The 18,698-nt window shown below is 42.6% G+C and overlaps 2 protein-coding genes across 4 annotated transcripts in view; one reads left to right on the top strand and one right to left on the bottom strand.

Annotated features, from left to right (window-relative positions):
- The window catches only part of LOC105704894 (RING finger protein 17), a 114,081-nt gene extending 106,328 nt beyond the window's left edge, over positions 1-7,753 (top strand). The window contains exons 36-37 of one of the 2 annotated variants that reach the window (XM_064373494.1): positions 2,923-3,031; positions 3,486-7,753. In XM_064373494.1, the coding sequence (XP_064229564.1) occupies positions 2,923-3,021 (99 nt within the window). In that variant the 3' untranslated portion in view covers positions 3,022-3,031; positions 3,486-7,753. Of the gene's footprint in view, positions 1-2,922 lie in introns of both variants that reach the window. The other variant, XM_064373495.1, reaches the window with a different exon arrangement.
- Positions 6,208-18,698, bottom strand: part of LOC135273845 (centromere protein J-like) — a 42,908-nt gene continuing 30,417 nt past the window's right edge. The window contains exons 10-17 of one of the 2 annotated variants that reach the window (XM_064373496.1): positions 15,843-16,067; positions 12,572-12,656; positions 8,722-8,786; positions 8,408-8,518; positions 7,491-7,631; positions 7,322-7,406; positions 7,127-7,247; positions 6,208-6,531 (exon numbers count right to left, since the gene is read on the bottom strand). In XM_064373496.1, the coding sequence (XP_064229566.1) occupies positions 6,339-6,531; positions 7,127-7,247; positions 7,322-7,406; positions 7,491-7,631; positions 8,408-8,518; positions 8,722-8,786; positions 12,572-12,656; positions 15,843-16,067 (1,026 nt within the window). In that variant the 3' untranslated portion in view covers positions 6,208-6,338. The remainder of the gene's footprint in view (positions 6,532-7,126; positions 7,248-7,321; positions 7,407-7,490; positions 7,632-8,407; positions 8,519-8,721; positions 8,787-12,571; positions 12,657-15,842; positions 16,068-18,698) is intronic. The other variant, XM_064373497.1, reaches the window with a different exon arrangement.

Genomic DNA, 18,698 nt, shown 5'->3' with positions numbered 1-18,698 from the left:
AGTGTGTATATATATAGTGTGTGTATATATATAATATATAGTGTGTGTGTATATATAGTGTGTGTATATATATTATATATATAGTGTGTGTATATATAATATAGTGTGTGTATATATAGTGTGTGTGTATATATATAATATATAGTGTGTGTATATATATAGTGTGTATATATATAATATAGTGTGTGTATATATAATATATATATAGTGTGTGTATATATAATATAGTGTGTGTATATATAGTGTGTGTATATATATAATATATAGTGTGTGTGTATATATATAGTGTGTGTATATATAATATATAGTGTGTGTGTATATATATAGTGTGTGTATATATATAATATAGTGTGTGTATATATAATATATATATAGTGTGTGTATATATATAATATAGTGTGTGTATATATATAATATATAGTGTGTGTGTATATATATAGTGTGTGTATATATATAATATAGTGTGTGTATATATAATATATATATAGTGTGTGTATATATATAATATAGTGTGTGTATATATATTATATATATAGTGTGTGTATATATAATATAGTGTGTGTATATATATAGTGTGTGTATATATATAATATATAGTGTGTGTGTATATATATAGTGTGTGTATATATATAATATAGTGTGTGTATATATAATATATATATAGTGTGTGTATATATATAATATAGTGTGTGTATATATAGTGTGTGTATATATATAATAGTGTGTGTGTATATATATAGTGTGTGTATATATATAATATAGTGTGTGTATATATAATATATATATAGTGTGTGTATATATATAATATAGTGTGTGTATATATATAGTGTGTGTATATAATATATTGTGTGTGTGTATATATAGTGTGTGTATATATATAATATAGTGTGTGTATATATAATATATAGTGTGTGTATATATATAATATATAGTGTGTGTATATATATAGTGTGTGTATATATATAATATAGTGTGTGTATATATAATATATATATAGTGTGTGTATATATATATAATATATATAGTGTGTGTGTATATATATATAAAATATATGGGTGTGTGTGTGTGTGTGTGTGTGTGTGTATATATATATATATATAGATAGGCTTAAGGCTTGTTAAAATGTCTTGGCTTAAATTTAACAAACTGCCCCTATGGTGATATAAAATATCATTTATGTAATTAATAAAATGCTCAAGATGAATATCCCATAATTAGTTTACAATGGCGAAAAATATGCAAACAATTAGTGTGAAGCTGAATGAAATAAGCACTATAACAGAGGTACGGCTAACTTTGCGGGTGGGGGCAGTGTAAGAAGAAATGATTATTTGTATTTGGAGAGATCAGGAAAGGGTGTTCGAGCTGCTACTTAGAAGCCACTCAAGTACTTAATTGAATAAGTAAAACAGGAACGTGGCATTTCGCCTGCATCCTAAAAAATGAGTGGGAAAGAACAGTAGTTCTGGTTATTATAGAAAGGCTTGAATTATACTAATTGTACTAATCTCATAATTGTACTACTTTTGAATTCATATAGTAGAACCTGCATCAAAAGGTCAAATAAAAAGTCCAGACTCTGTTTAATATGTTTTCTTCTTCTGAGGCTGAGCATATCATAGTAGCCCACAGCAGAATCTGGCTAAATAAAGCACACAGTGTTTTAAAGTTGGAAATTCTACCCAAAAAAATCTGTATTTCTGGCTATGGTTAGATATTCTAAAAACTAGGAATCCTGGGTCTCCCCATCCCCTTGAAATGGCAGTCAGCTGAAAGTGTAGCCACAGCCCCTTAGATGGGAATGTGTGATGTTCAGTTCACCTAGTGCTCACTGCTGGTGTACAGCTCAATATGCTTCCTTCCTCTGTGACGCCTGCCTGGTGCCATGATGTGGGGACTCCTGACATACTGGCTATGACAAAACTGAGCTCATAGCATGGTTACTGGAAAGTGCTTTTTGAAAACCCTGTACATATGCTATTGCATGTGCAGAGTGGTATGAACAGCTCATACAGAGTTTTGTCTCAAGCCAGTGAAAATAGGTCAAGTATTTCTTATAGACAAGTGTTTTTTCACTTCTCTAATATTCAAAATTTGGTCAGTATATAAGGGTTCCCCAGATAATCAGAACAATAGGATATATGAGAGGATTTATTAAGGAAATTGGATCACACAGTCAGAGGTGAAGTCCTGTGATAGTCCTGTCTACAAACTGGAGAACCAGAGAAGCTGGTAGCGTGGCTCAGTCTGGAGGCCTCAGAACTGGGGAAGCTGTCAAAAATGCAGCCTCTAGTCCGAGGCCAAAGAACCCCTGGGAGGTTACTGGTGCAAGTCCTGCAGTCCAAAAGCCAAAGAATCTGGAGGATGATGTCCGAAGGTAGGTGGAGAAAAGGTGTCCACCACCCAGGAAGGAAAGGAGAAAAGAGAACTTTCCCTTTCTGCCTGTTTGTCTCCCAGCCAACTGGATGCCGCCTGCCGACATAGAGAGTGGGTCTTCCTCTCTGTCCACTGATTCAGCATCAGTCTCCTCTGAAAACACCCTCCCAGACACACCTGGAAATGCTTCACCAGCCATTGAGGCATCCCTCAGTCCAGCCAAGTTAACAACTAATATTAACCGTCATAGTCAGTTTATGCATAAAGGTATAATGCTTTGTGTGGAATGCAAATGAACTGTAACAAGGGATGGTGGTAGCTTCATTTGGGAAAACCGTGGGAGAAGGAATTTAAATAGAGCAGAAGAATGGAAAGAATGGGATTTTGCAGGAAACCACTACAGATGCCCTTTTGGAACCACAGAGTATAAATTATCAATAGGCCCCTGAGAAGACCTTTTCCCACCTGTGTGAATGGCCAGATGTGAGAGGGAAAAGGCAGCAAAGACATTATTGTTTTCTTGACAACTGTATCTTTTAATTTTAGGCTCCAGCACCAGAACAAATAGTGACATTATATGACGATGAGCAGCATCCAGTTTATATGCCATTAGTAGAAATGGGGCTTGCAGATAAAGATGAATAAGTGCATAAGTGTAAGTTTTCATTCTCTTCATAGCATAAGGCATGGGGACTAGTGGCGATTAATGCTAGATTGATCAGAAAAGCACCCAATTTTCCTTGATGTCTCAAAGAAATGACAGCAACACTCCAAAAGAATCTCTTTCAGATTTCTTCATAGGCCTTTTCACTTACTGAGCACTAGGTATCAAAGAGGTCCCCTATCTGTAAGGATGCCTGGATGGGCTCTCATGACTCTCACAGTACCAGGTACTCGGGGAGAGCAGGAGAGAGTGGGCACTGTAAATAATTTAAGCACATAAATATCTGCTAAGCACACAGAACTTCTGAACAGTCAGCATCCTCATACCAAGTTATTAAAGTACATGCTAACCAGCTAACTTTTTACCTTGTCCATAAGAAGTGATTCAGCTAGACTTGAACATTTACATTAAGCAGAGACTTAAAATAACACATTTTGTTTTTCAGGTATACAGTGAAGATAATCTATAGAAGCCTAGAGGAAAGTTTTCTGTTATATTTAGACCCGAAATGGTTTTCCTAATTTGTTCTGCAATAGTGCTTTAACTCTCCTCATTTTTATATATAGGAACTGTGTGGGTAAAAAAAGTTAATAAATGTTTGCTTCTCAGCATTTGCTTTATTTTACCATAATTTCAAAATGAAATAGCTAAGACATATGGAAAAAAATTAGTTCATTTTATACTTAATGATTCAGCTTAAAAAGACATCATCAGTACAAAAAGACTTCTCCCAGGCATTCCCCCTGCCTTCTGTAGAAGTGTATTAGTCTGTTCTCACACTGCTATAAAGAACTGCCAGAGACTGGGCAATTTAGAAAGAGGTTTAATTGACTCAGTTCCACATGGCTGGGAAGGCCTCAGGAAACTTACAAACATGGCAGAAGGCAAAGGGGGAGAGCAACCCCTTCTTCATAAAGTGGTAGGAGGGAGAAATGCAAAGCAAATGGGGGAAACACCCCTTATAAAACCACCAGATCTTGTGAGAACTCACTATTATGAAAACAGCCTGGGGAAACCACCCCCACGATCTAATCACCTCCCACGAGGTCCCTCTCCCAACACATGGGGATTACAACTAGAGATTTGGGGTGGGGACACAGCCAAACCATATCAAGAGGTAAACTCTACTGTTGTGATTTGACATTTATCGCTCATATAAAAGTCTTTATAATTTTATTACGTATGAATGCATCCATAAATGATACGGCAATTTAGAAAGAGGTTTAATTGACTCACAGTTCCACGTGGCTGTTTATATGCCATTAGTAGAAATGGGACTTGCAGATAAAGATGAGTAAGTGCATAAGTGTAAGTTTTCATTCTCTTCATAGCATAAGGCATGGGGACTAGTAGCAATTAATGCTAGATTGATCAGAAAAGCACCCAATTTTTGCTCTGTTAATTGCTCTGTATATTTTTTGATGTATGTGCTGTCACACAGTTGTCTTTCACTATTTTATTTGCTTTTTATCCATGTTGGTATGTATAACTCTATTCACTTTCACTGCTATATACATCTGTGTACATAACTTACCTTGATAGTCCATTACCAGTTTTTTCTAAATCATAAATATTCCTCTATAGGATCCTTGTATACATGAGGATTTCTAGTACATATACATAGTGATGGAATTTGCTGGGTCATGGGTTACTTTTTTACTTTTATAATTACAATTACTCTTTTTTGCTTTCTAAACAAGAATTCTACCAATTTATCCCACCATCGATTGTCTGAGTTCCTGGTCAGCACTTGGTGTCAGCAGACTTTTATTTGCCAGACTGTGATGTTAGTAAGAAAAGGTATCTCATCTCAGTGTGTATCTCATTGAATATGCATTCACTGGTTTATTAGCTAGTGAGCATTGTCACTTATTGCTCGTTCATATCCTTTGTCCATTTTTCTATTGAGTTATTCCTTACTCATTTGTAGAAACTCTATATTCTAGTCATCCTTGATCAGTTGTGTATGTTCTGATCTGGGGCTTATCTTTCCCATTTTTTAATATCATTTGACAGAAATGTTTGCTCATGTATCAACATTTTCTTTTTTGTTTTTTGAGACAGAGTCCCACTCTGTCACCCAGGCTGGCGTGCAGTGGCATGGTCTTGGCTTACTGCAGCCTCTGCCTCCCAGGTTCAGGCAATTCTCCTGCCTCCTAAGTAACTGGAATTACAGGCACCCACCACCACACTCAGCTAATTTTTGTATTTTTGGTAGAGAGGAGGTTTCACTGTGTTGGCTAGGCTGGTCTTGAACTCCTGACCTCAAGTGATCCACCAACCTCAGCCTCCCAAAGTGCTGGGATTACAGGCATGAGCCACTGCACCTGGCCTATCAACCTTTAAAGGTTTGTGCTTTTTAAGCACAAACAAACAGACAAAAAGTGTGTGTGTGTGTGTGTGTGTGTGTATGTACTTATTTTCTTTGAAAAGTCTGATTTTTCATATTCAGTTTTTAAGTCACCTGGAATTGATAGATTTCATTAAAAAGAAAACTGATTCACAGTGTATGTGACAGGTAAGACCTATCTAGGCCTATCTATCTGTAAGTATATAAATTGACGAGTAGGTGACTTGCCTGTCCTTCAGTGACATCTTGCTTCCATGAGCCTAATCTCATTGTGATAACATCAAGGTAGCTGTGGTCCATGGGTTAACACTGGCTAGTCATTGTTCATGCCCCCTCTACTCTCAAGTGTCCCATTTTGAGACATTACAAAGTCAGCCTTGTTATAACTGCTTTCTCCTATGATAATCTACTACCTGTTGTGTGTGACCTATTTATATTCATTCACTGGTCGTAACTTCCCATTCTGTTACAATTAATGGGCCTCTGTAGTAGATCAAATGCTGTAATTATTTTGGTACTAACTGAACACAGTAATATTTTGCTAAAGAAGAGATGTGTATTTACTCCTTGAGTACACTTTCTGTACAAATCCAGTGCTCTATAGCTGATGTGCCTGTGGGACATCTTCGTGATGTACTTCCTGTACTTCTCGGTTTTTATAGTCATTTCCAACCAATGAACACATCCACTTACTATTGTAAAAACTTGTACAGTTTATAAAAATTAAAAATGCTTTCTTTTTAGTCTGTTGAAAGACCGGATAGGTGAACGATGAATGAGAGCTCTCATTGCATTTCAAGGAGTATAAAAATGAAGATGCCACAGGGTAAACTTTTATTTTACCAAACAGTCTTTTCCTCACACACACAATAAATTAACAGAATCCACAATAAATGTACATTTTTTAACAAGAAAAATTAGTGTTACTTCACGATCGTATAAGGATTGTCACAGTTCTGTGTCCATTAGCACATTTCCATCTTTGTCCTTAACTCTTACACGACCAGATCTGTACTTCGTTTCTTGATGACCGTTTGCATATACGGTTTTAACAGTGCCATCTGGGTATTCCCGTCTCTTGAACTGGGCAGTATGTACTTCTCTTTGGCCATTATTAAACTCTATGAGTTTGTTGCCATCACTGTAAAATTTAAAATAAATAGAATTTCTTTTAGAAAATAGACAACAGGAAAACTATTGAAAAGTAGCTTTTTGATTCTGGCAGCTACTTCTGGAGATGTCCCTTGGTTCTTTTGCCTATACAATTATAACTGCAGTGTTTCTGCTTCAGGTTGATAGTTCCAGTTATCAGATTAGCACTTACATGTACCCATGAAAAGCTTGTTTGAATTTACATTTTCACCACAAAATACTTAGGAATTTTAAAAAACTTTTGTGTTCTTCCCCTTGGTTGTTATATTAAAATGGACCCTTCTTTCACTAATTTAAAAACCATCTGAATGCTCTGTATCAGGTGGGGAAGAGAGCTATTCCTGGGAAGAGGCATGATCAGACTTAAAATCTGTTTTATAACAATGGAACAAAACAGAATGTGAAAGATAATTCACATCAAGTTGATTGCTTGACGTGCCTGTGGGACATTCATTCAAACTGAACCCCCTAATATGGATGTTGTTTATATATATCATTAGAAATGCAAGGCTGGGGCACCTTCTGAGCACGGAGGAACAGGTGTCACACCGAGTGGTTTTTCTGTTAATAGAATGGTGTCATACCGTTGTACTCTGACAATTGTGCCATCTGGGAAAATGCTTTCTTCTTGTCCATCAGGAAATACGTTTTTAACAGTCTGGTCAGGAAACGTGATTTCTTTTCTTCCATCTGGGAAATGTTTTTCTGTTTAAAAATTTATAATAAATATTTTTTGAAGGAAGGGAAGAATTTAATGAGAGGGTGGAGCAAGTGTGTACCTATTTGTCCACTTGAGAAATGTAAGACTTCCAGTCCCTTCGGGTACGTGGTGTGAGTGGTCTGGGCAGCTGCGTAGTAGTAGATCTGTAAAGACACACAGTCAGTCAGTCTGCCTTTTCTCCAGAGATGATGGTTAAGCTCTGGAGGAGAACGCCTCTGGAAACGTACCACTCTCTGGTCTGGCATGACCTGCTTCACGTCACCATTAAAGAAAGTGACAGTGATGGCCTTCCCGTCCGCACTCACTTCCTTCCGAGTTCCATTGGGAAACAGTATAACACGGCACCCATTCTTATAAACCTTTTCCACCTAAAACAACAACACAAGATGATCACCCTCTAAGGAAGATATGCCTAAGTCTCCTCCCAACTGCCTACTTTGAAATTTTTCATAATAAAATGTAAAACATTCACGCAAAAGGTCCTTTATTTCGTCAGGAGTAGCAAACTCGTGATTTTCTAATTTTATCATTCCTTTTCCATGTGTTAGCTGGAATTCCATCTAAAAAAGAAAACCCTCCCTCATCAACAATTTGTTACCCTAAAGTAGATGTTGTACAGGAAAGTCTTAACTACTACTTTTGACTGTTCTTAGTCGTCCTCATTCCTCAAGGCTAGCAGTGAACTCTAATTTCAATAGAAACGGACCAGATTAGGGCATTTGAAAAGTAAATTTTCCATAAACCTGAGGAAAAATTCCCTTATAACCTCTTTTATATATACTTTTCCTTTAGCTGGAACCCCTAGGCTGTTTTCCCACTCAGAGAATTTCCTAAGCATAAGAATAAAACTGTGTAAGCTGGAGACAGGGAGAGCGGCCCCTGACTCAGGATCGGTGTAAGAAAGGCTGCAAGCAAGGAAGACCTGGGAATGAAGCTTTTAAGAAGTGCCAAGGATTACAAAGCCTTTGGAGTAAGAACAAAGATGATACAGAGATTGTATGCTTGCTTTTGCTGACTGAATGACAGAAATGCCAACTAAAGGCACGTTGTCCACAGAGCCATTATTTTAGATTCTCTATGTTTGAACTACTTTAACCTATGTTTATTTTTTACAGAATTCATTATTTCAAAAATATTTTTTAACCTTGCCATCAGGATGACTGATTTCTCCCTGTATGTCATGGTCTTCCTCCTCCTCTTTATATTCAGGATCTGGGACGTTCAGTGGTTCAAGCGGCTCCCTGGGAGAGGCAGCCTGTAAGCAAAAGATATTTCAAGCAGCTAAAACCTCTTCCAAAGCCAGATTCTGATATAGGGTTCTAGGACTAGTGTTTACAGTTACATATATAACATTTATAACGTTAAGTAAAAACTCTATACATGGTTTAGAAACTTTATGAACAAACTGATTTCAAGCCTGAGTAATGTACATTTGAATATATAAAAATAGAGATTTACTTGTCCCTTATCCGAACTGCCTAAATCACGAGGAGGTGAAGACTTGGATGTTCGAGATGGGTTGCCTATTAGGATAAAATTGTCAGAGTTAGATTTAATATGTAATAGAAAATTTTATTAGTATGATCAAACATTTCCTTAGTACACATCCTGTGAACTACTTTCCTTTATCCATTAGTTAAGGATGTCTTAATATTTTTCTTCACCAATTTGTAGTTCTCCAATACTAGGTACTTAAGTCCTAAATGGCCAAGAAAGACAGTATCCGTTCTCAGAGTTTACAATCCTGGGGAAGAGACAGATGATCAAATAGCCTAACAGACCCAAATGTATATTAGGGTCAATCACAAGGTGTGAGGTGCAGATAGAAGAGGCATCTAAGATCTGTGAAATTTGGCTCGACCAAATAACTGGGTATTTAGTCAAAACATAAATGTCCTTGTGGCTGTGGTCTAAATTTTTTATAATGTGACCAGCACATCAATCACATAACTGTACTAGCAACACAAACATTACAAAATAAACACACCAACAACAAAGTGAGGTGAATCTCTTTAAAAAATACATGGAAGTGCCACTATTTTCATCCTATGTGCCAATGGATCATACTGTAAACATTCAACTTGGAAGGGTCTTGACCAAGTGCCAGAATATGACCTAATGGTAAAAAGTGTAATGCAGCTGGATGTTACGGGAGAATGGCCAGTAAGCTGCCAGGCATGTGAGGCGGATGTGCTGTGCCTGTGAGACAGGAATGGTTCCATTACACCATGGGAAATCACTGATTTATAGGTCCCAAATTATCACATATCAGCAATTCATGATTCAGTGTAACAAATAGATCCAGAAACATCAACATCAGATGGATCAGTCTAGGGACTACTGGGAGTGGATGGTGAAGGGTAACAGAAAAAAGTACTCGGAGTACCCAAGGGTTTGGGCTTGAGCAAAGGGGCAGATGGCAGACAGGCTCGGGATAGCAGGAGTGCCCTGTTTGGGATGGTACAAGAATGTCATACTTCACCCCCACAGGTTATATGTGCAAAGTAAACTCAAGCTGTGTGACATCATTTCTCATAACCACCTCTGGAGAAAAGACTAGTATTCCCATTTTATAGGCAAACTAAGGCCAAGTGGTTAAAGAACTTGCCAACGGTTGTCAACTAATAAAAGGCAGAACCAGGATTCAAACCCACTATATATCAAGTTTAATTCTTCTCAGGCCGACTATGAACTAACATTAATTTAAACTCCTGAAGTATCTATCAACTGGGCAGGATAAAGAGAGGTGACTATGCGCATGGACAGACTCCAGGTGCAAGCACACCATCTAGAGGACTGTGGGAACCCACCTTACAAAATACAACAGGAAAGTGGGGACAGAGGAAGCTAGGGAATATACAGTGCTAGAGTAGCTGGGTAGATAGCAGGGGAGGGATGTTTATGACCCCAAGATAGGAGAAGAATTAAGAAACACTGCCCAGTCAGGCACAGTGGCTCAAGCCTGTAATCCCAGCACTTTGGGAGGCCGAGGCGGGCCGATCACGAGGTCAGGAGTTGGAGACCAGCCTGGCCAGCATGAAACCCTGTCTCTATTAAAAGCATAAAAATTAGCCAGGCATGGTGGCATGCACCTGTAATCAGGGTCTGAGATAGGAGAATTGCTTGAACCCAGAAGGTGGAGGTTGCAGTGAGCCGATGTCGCACCACTGCACTCCAGCCTGGGCGACAGAGCAAGACTCCGTCTCAAGAAACAAAAAGAGGCACTGCCCAAACGGAAAGACTAAAATTGAACTACTTTAAGAATTGGGGTTCATCAAAAGATGATACTATAAGATGGGTAGGTCAAAAAGATAAGCCATGGACTAGGAGAAAGTATCAGCAATGTATGTGGATTATAAGTATACCACTTATACCAGGGGTCCCCAAATCCCACAGTATACCGGTCTGTGATCTGTTAGGAACTGGGCCACACAGCAGGAGATGAGCAGCAGGTGGGCAAGCCAACAAAGCTTCACACGGTATTTACAGCAGCCCCCATCACTAGCATTATTGCCTGAGTTCTTCCTCCTGTCAGATCAGTGGCGGCATTAGATTCCCATAGTAGCGCAAACCCTATTGTGAACTGCACATGTGAGGAATCTAGGTTGCGTGCTGCTTATGAGAATCTAATGCCTGATGATCTGTCACTGTCTCCTGTCACCCCCAGATGGGACTGTCTAATTGCAGGAAAACAAGCTCAGGGTTCCCCCTCATTCTACATTATGGTGAGTTGTCTAATTATTTCATTACACATTACAATGTAATAATAATAGAATTAAAAGTGCACACACACCCCAGTCTGTGGAAAAATTACCTTCCACGAAACTCATCGCTGATACCAAAAAGGCTGGGGACTCCTAATGTATACTACCAAAGTGAGCACACGCTATTAGAAAAATGGCACCAATAGACTTGCTCAGTGCAGAGTTACTACAAATCTTCCGTTTGTAAAAAACATAGTATCTGTGGGCACTATAAAGCAGAGCACAAGAAAATGAAGTGTGCAAGAAAGAAAAGCCACGGACTCCAGGGAGGGGCGGTTCTGGGCTGCCACTAATCTATATCTTTACATAGGTGGTGGTAACCCAAGTATTTGTTCTGTTGTCAAACTGCATATGTTTTATCTTTTCTAAATTTATTTCACAAAAATAATTATTTAAAATTCCCAGTAGATTAAAAACTCAAATGTGAATGCAGAAGTGCATAGAAGAAAACAGTATATTTATGATCTGGGGATTGAAAAGAATTAAAGTCATGAAAACCAAAAACTATTTTAAAAGACTGGTAAATTCAACATTACAAGGAAAACACATAAAAAGCCCAGACTGGGAGAAAACATTAGCAGTGCTTGTAACTGACAAAGGATTAATATGCAGAATAGTTATAAGGAGAAACACACACACATACCCCCCAAAAATTTTAAATGGACAAAGGAAATGAACAGGCAGTTCACAAAAGGGAAATCTCAAATGCTGACTGAATGTAAGAAAACATGCTCACAGGGCCTTACCAATGATCACGGAATGAACCACCGTTTTACATCAACTGGCCAAAATTTTAAAGTCTGGCCAGATCGAGTGTTTGCAAGTATGAAGAGCATACTCTGCTGACAGTAGAAACTGGTACAACCATGTTGCAGAGCAAAGGGAAAACCTCCAGCCGACATGCCCCAACATCCTACTCTTCATATATATCCTAGGGAAGCAACAGGATCAGGACACCGTCTGCAGCCCTACTCATTATCATGCAAGCCTAACTGTCCATCAACAGGAACACTGAACTGCACAAGTATGCAATTTACATAACTATTAAAATCAGTCAACTGGAAATGTTATGTGTTAAGATGGGTAAGTCATACAATCTTGAAAGAAAAAAAATTGCAGGACATAGAATATGAAACGATATCACAGGCTGAGTGTCCCTTATCCAAAATGCTTAGAAACAGAGTATTGCAGATTTCCTTTTTTTTTTTTTTTTTTTCTCAAGTTTTGGAATATTTTCAAATACTTACTGGTCGAGCATCCCTAATCCACATTCAGAATGCTCCAATGAATGTTTCCTTTGAGCATCATGCTTGCCCTCAAAAAGTTTTGGATTTGGGATGCTCAACCAGTATATCAATTTATGAACACAACATGGTAAAAGAATTTAAAAAACAAGCATGAATCATTATCACGGTAGAAATTAACTGGAGGAATAAGACGATGCACAGGAGCTTCAATTACATTTACAGTGTTTTATTTCTTAAGTTGGGTGTAAATTCTTTATATTCTGAAATGCTTTATAAAAAGATCATACAGCCGCTTACCTTGCATTGGCAAATACTTTTTCTTGTATTTTTCTACCTGGGTTCCTGAAGAAATCTGGCTCTTTTGAAATCGAACAGATGTGTTCTATAGTATAAGACAGAATTTTTTATTTAAAATGAGTGTTAGTCTGAGTATTAATATACTAAGTGAAACTAATAAAAATCAGCTAGTGATGAGAACGCTGTGGGTTTTGTTTATTCATATTGTTTTCATTTATACAATAGGCCAAGGCAAACAAGCTGTTATCTAGGAATGACAGAGCGTATGCGCCACACACACTCCTTTTGACATTCATTCATTCTTCAAGTTAGGACACAGCAGGCAAGGTAACCTGAACCATCTTCTCTGACCATTACAGAGCAGCCAAGGAGCACACAGGCCCGCAGCTCATGGTGTTCAAGGACAAAGCCTCTCCTGGGTGCTCCCCACTGACACTACCACCAGGACAGTCCAGTTGAGCCCAGTTCTCCCTGAGACCACCACTGAGTACTCCCCGTGAGGATGAGATGGGGTGAGTCCTCTCTGCACCCCACCTCCATTTCTGGCCAAATCAAGCCCCAATATTACTTGCCCCAGCCCCCGCCAGGTCCCTCCCCGCCAGGAGATGATGCTTCCAGCACCGTCCTTGGCGTCCTGCCTCAGCTCCACACCCCAATGGTCAACCCTAGAACTTTTCATTATCAATACTATCAACATTTGTAATTATCAGTAACCATAAAATTATCAATTTCAAAGCATTCTACTTACAAAGTTCCAGAAGGTGGGGCATTCTACAAAATAATCAGCCTGGTCTCTTCAAAAGTCAATGCAATTTAATAAAATGCTAAAACATTGAGGGCTGAGATGCCATGATTCCTGCAACTACCTTCAAATGGTTCAGTGAAACAGAGACAAAACTATGGCAAAGTGTTCTTAGTGGTTGGATCTAAGTGGGTGTCCAGGTGTTTACAGTACTATTCTTTCACCTGTTCTCTATTTTGGGAAGCTTTCATACAAAGAATGTAGGGGCAGCAAGGAGAAGAATGCTACTTTCTCATCACTCTCTTGTCTTTGCAGCTCATTCTGTTAATCCCCGCCCCTGACCATGCTCACAGCTGACAGGGTCCTGCGGGTCCCTGACCCCCAGTGCTTGCCATGTCCTGAAAGCCTCACAGCCCACGCACTCCTCATGTAGCTGAAGTATGTGCTGCACAAGGCACTCTTGTCACACACACTGCCAGCTTCCCTCCCTTTGCTCACTTGGTGGCATTCACTTGGATGACCACAGCTGAACAAGAGAAAAACAGTATGAGCAATTCTCATTTTAAAGTTTTGGTCTCCGACCCAGGTGGGCCTGAGTGCAGCCACAGATGACTCTGTTCCCCCAGCTTCTGCTTTCGTTCACAGAGACAACCTCTGGCTCTCTGCATCTCCTCCCATCCTGCCGCCTCTGCCCTCACAGGAGGCTGGGTTGTGCCTTCACCTCCCACCTTTGGGCATGAAGGCCATCGCCTGGCCATAGCCCACCCTCCACTCACTGCCCCAACCCAGCTCCTCTCACTTTGCCAAGTATGGGGCTTCTGCAATTCTTCCACTTCCTCCTGCATCAATATTTTCCTCTACACTGAATCAGTCCGACCAATACACAAACTATTAACTTCATCAACTTTCTCCTACGGCCACTACCCCATGTCCTTAATTTACTGCAAAACTACTCAACAAAGCTGTTTTCCGATCCTAGCCAATCAGGCTTTCCTCTTCAACACTCCAGAGACACAGACCTTCTCAAGGCCCACAGTTCGTTCTCTCTACCTGGTAAACCCATGGCCGGTTTTCAGTCCTCCTCTTGAGTAGCTGCTGCACCCAACACAGGGAGCTACTCTCCTCCTTGTGGCCCTTTCTTCACCGACTCTCAGGACATCACACGGCCTCCTGTTCTCTGGCTGCTCATCAGCTCCTCCCTGCCCACTCACACCCCGGCTGGCCTCTCCCAGCCCCACGCTGGATCACACATTCGGACAACCCTGGGTGTCTGTCCGCAGCTGGAGCCCGTGCTGCCGTGTGCAGCCGCGTAGTCAGACCTCCCGTGTGTCCAAGCCTGAGCTCCTGGTGGCCATGTGATCTCTTCTTGCGGTCACTCCTAGGCAATAGGACCTTCACGAGACCGAAACACAAAACTAAGCACAGCTGAGGCCACTCCTGACTCCTTCCTTGCTGTCACCACCAACCACACACACAGCTCAACAACAAACACAGTCAGCTTCTCTCCTCCCGCCACTGCCGCCCCGTCCCCCCAGCCCCACTGCGTTCCTGGTGTTGCCCATGCCCCCTCCCCCCATTCTTGGTCTACAGCAGACCGAGCTAAAATCAGAGGCCCAGCCACCCCTCATTCAGAGCCCTCCAGACTCCCACTCACTCAAAAAACGCCCCAGTGCACGCTGCCGTCTGTTAGGAATCCCATCCACTGCCCGCTGTCCCATCCCGCCCTGATGGCTGCCTCCCCCTGCTGCTCCTCGCCCACTACCCCGACTGCCCCGTCTCAGGCCCACTCAGGCGCTGCTGCAGCCTGGGGCTCCTCTGCAGACTCAGCCACCCAGGCCACTCCTCACACACACTTCCCAGGCCTCCCACCCAGACGGCGACACCGCTCCGCCTGCTTCTCCTTAGCTCTCATCACCATCTCACACACCGCACGCTTTATCATCTAGCTTGTTACGGGGTCTTTCTTCCACCGCTGGAACGTAAGCTTCATAAGGGGAAGGGATTTTGTCTGTTTGTCGCTGCTGTACCCCAAGCAGCTAACGCAGTGCCTGGCACACCCTGGATGTTCATAGAGATGAATGAAAGACTTGATTAAAAGGGTCACGTGTGTGCGACTCTCAGCCAAACTCTCCCTGGTCTGTTTTAACAGAGATGATCCGCCTACTGTGGTAAACCTCCTCTGTAGAAATTAGAGAAATGAGTCTACAAAGCACCTGTTTATAACAAAGCTTGAGAAATCTTTTTAGTTGTGATAAAATAGGTATCACATAAAACTCCCCGTCTTCAGCATGTTTTGGTGCACGCGTCAGGGGTGTTAAGGCTATCTGCGGTACAGTGCAACCATCGCCCTCCGTCCAGCTCCAGGACGCTTTCCATCTCACAAGATGGCAACTGTCCACATTCACAGTCACTCCCCACTGCCCCCCAGGGCCTGGCAGCCCCCATCCTACTTTCTGACTCTATTAATTTGAATGCTCAGATACTTAACCTCCCGCTGGCCTGACACAACCCGCTGGCCTCCCCACCTACCGTGAGCTTGTCCTTCTTCTCCACCTCAAGGCTGCTCTCTATGGCTTCTGCTCTCTTCCAGGCATCCAGTCGGAATCTTTCCATCACTTTTATTTCTTCCCGGAGGTCTGTGTTCTCTCTGACTAACACTTCTATCTGGCTTCGGAGACGGCCATGTGTACCTGACCATTTGGTTTCCTTTCGTTTCAAATCTTCCCGTAAATCTGCTATCTGCTGTTTTAAAACCTCTCAAAGAGAAAAAAAAAAAGCATTGCTACATTACTGGAATTACAACAACAGAATAATAGAGATCCAGCAATGAAACAGAATAGTCAGCCAGAAAGGAAAGCCTTAGTCAACAGACGACATTGTAAGACCACTGCGGTTTTCAGGGGGGAAGTGTCACTACAGACCATCAGCAAAACTAATTCCAGAAGCCCGGAGAAAGGGAGGCAGACAGCCCATGGAAGCTGACAGCAGAAACCTGCCATGAGCTAGGAAAGACCTCACCTGAGCTATGAACTGAAAGGGACTGGGGGAGATCCGGAAAAGAATAAATGCAACAGGAACTCATGAGTAACTGAAGGAAGAGTAGAGCTAAAGAATAAAAGATTCCAAAGTCAAAACTACCTGTCCTAAAAACCATCTGAAATTCATGAGAAGAAATAAGTTTCAAGAAAAGGAGTTGTTTTAGATAGACTAAAATAAGGAAGAAATCGCTGGAAATGTCTAGAAGCAATTTGAGATCACGTGCAGCTGCAAGTTATGGGTACTGACCGAGAGCTGAGGAAGGAGCAGGGCACTGAAGCCCATTGGCGGCGAGGCAGCAGGCAAGGCCGGCCCACACCCCTGCACCTCAGCAACCCCTGCGGCAGCCACATGGCAGCCCAGTGAGGATGGAGAGGCCATCAGCGTCCCACCGCAGAGGGTGTGGACTTTGGATTGGGTGACATCAAGGTTCACATCCGAGTTTTCTGACTTGAAAGCTTAAAACGGGGCCCACAACCTCCATGAACATCAGGTTCCCGATTTGTGAGATGGATTATGACCAATAAATGAACAATTTCCGGTAAGCATTTTATCATGCAGGAAGATGGACTTAACACTAAAATAGTAAAATACAAGTCTAAATGGGTTCAGAATTCAAGAGCAATGAATATTTACAAGAGATCTATTATCAGGCATTATCACAGGCCCTTGGAATCCTAAGAACAAAGCCTCACCTCATGAGGCTCACTCTGCCAGGAACAGTGGGAGGGTGATGGGAGAATGGGAGGGTGGCCGGGGCAGGTGGGGTGACGGGGGAGAGTGGGTAGGTGGCTGGGGCCATGTGGGGGGGCAGCACAACATGTGTGGGTATCAGTGTGACAGAGCTGGGGGAGGCAGACTGTGGGGAAAGCAGCAGGAGGGCTCCTGGTTCAGTGCCAGCGCTGCAAGGTGCTAGCGCAGGTGACAGGTAAATGGCAGGAGGACTGGCCAGGGACAGGAAGGGGAAAAGAGGCCCGGTCACACAGGGACTGAGGCTCTTAGAGGAAGGAAAGCAGAAGCATATGGAGGGGTCTGAGCAGAGGGGATGCGTGGTCACCTTCTGGAGTGATGCCACAGGGATAGGGTGAGAGAGGAGGCCGGGCCGCCAGCAAGTCATTAACCCGGAGGTGGCAACTGGAATCCGGGTGGACTTTGTCAGAAAAGCATGGAGTGGAAGAGCAAGAGAAGCCTCGAGAATAATTCGAGACCTCCCGCCTAAGCATGGGAGAGGAGGGCAGCAGGACAGTCACCGGCAGAGGGCCACGGACGAAGCGTGGGTTTCACGGTCGGAGTAAGGCACAGGGGCGTAACGGGCTGTGTCAGTGCCACAGAGTGATCGGAGGCCACGCTGCAGGGCTTGTGGAGAAAACAGCAGGTGAGATTTGGAGATCTGGGCACACTGAATGTGGGCAAGGCTTTCAAGGAGTTTTGCTGTAAAGGAAAACCTTGGGCTGTGGGGTCCAGTGAGTTTTGTTTAAAGAAATGCCAGCCAGTGGTAAGGACGGGGAGGCTGGAGGAGTAACACGCGGTGGAGACACGGCAGGGCGGAGGTGGGGGTGGGGGGCTCTGTGGGCGGGAGGCGCCCCCGGGGGCCAAGGGAGTAAGAGGCAGCAGCCAGGCAGAGGGAGAGAAGGGAGCCCCTAGGCTGGGGGTCTGGTGAGAGCCCAGACCCAGACAGACGGGAGAGGAGCCGGGAGGAGAAAGGGGTAGAGGAAACGACCAGCGGAGCCCAGCAGGCCTGGATGGCGAGTGGGATCCGCCGCTGGGGCGCAGACTTCCAGCAGTGTGAAAGCTCAGAGGCGAGGCGGGGAAAGCTCGCCGGCGCCACCACATCCTGAAGGGGCTCCACATCCCATAGGCGAGGCGAGGCTGAGGCTGAGGCTGAGGCAGTGGGGGCTGCCAGGTCCCGGTGAGCATGGCTGAGAGCCCGCACCGTGGAAACGGTAAGAAAGCGCAGGGGATGGGGCAGGGAAGGCCGAGGGCACTTGGGACCTGCGGAAGGCGCAGCCGGCTCTGTCACCTCCACAGGCTCCGCACTCAGAGTAGCCCTCGAGGAGCCCACCTCCTTGCAGCGCAGTGGATGCCAGACCCAGGGCAGGTTTTAAAAAAGAAAGCCAAAACCAAATAGTCTTAAATAACCCGTTGTTCCAGAAAGCAGCACTCTCAAAATGCCAAGGGCAGCGCTAAATGGCAAGGGGGCCATGGACTTAAAGGGGCTCCCCCACTGGTCAAGTTGGGACCACTTAAACATCAAAATGGAAATTTTATAATTAGAGTAAATGAGTTTGTGAAAAGCCATAACTCAGTAATGATGAATGTAAATTCCAGGAGGGCAGAAATGGCTAACTC

This window comes from Aotus nancymaae, unplaced genomic scaffold (genome assembly GCF_030222135.1).
Source record: "Aotus nancymaae isolate 86718 unplaced genomic scaffold, 86718_ANA_hifiasm-v0.15.2.pri h1tg000009l, whole genome shotgun sequence".
NCBI classification, from domain to species: domain Eukaryota; kingdom Metazoa; phylum Chordata; class Mammalia; order Primates; family Aotidae; genus Aotus; species Aotus nancymaae.
This window is presented reverse-complemented; position numbering and strand designations above follow the sequence as displayed.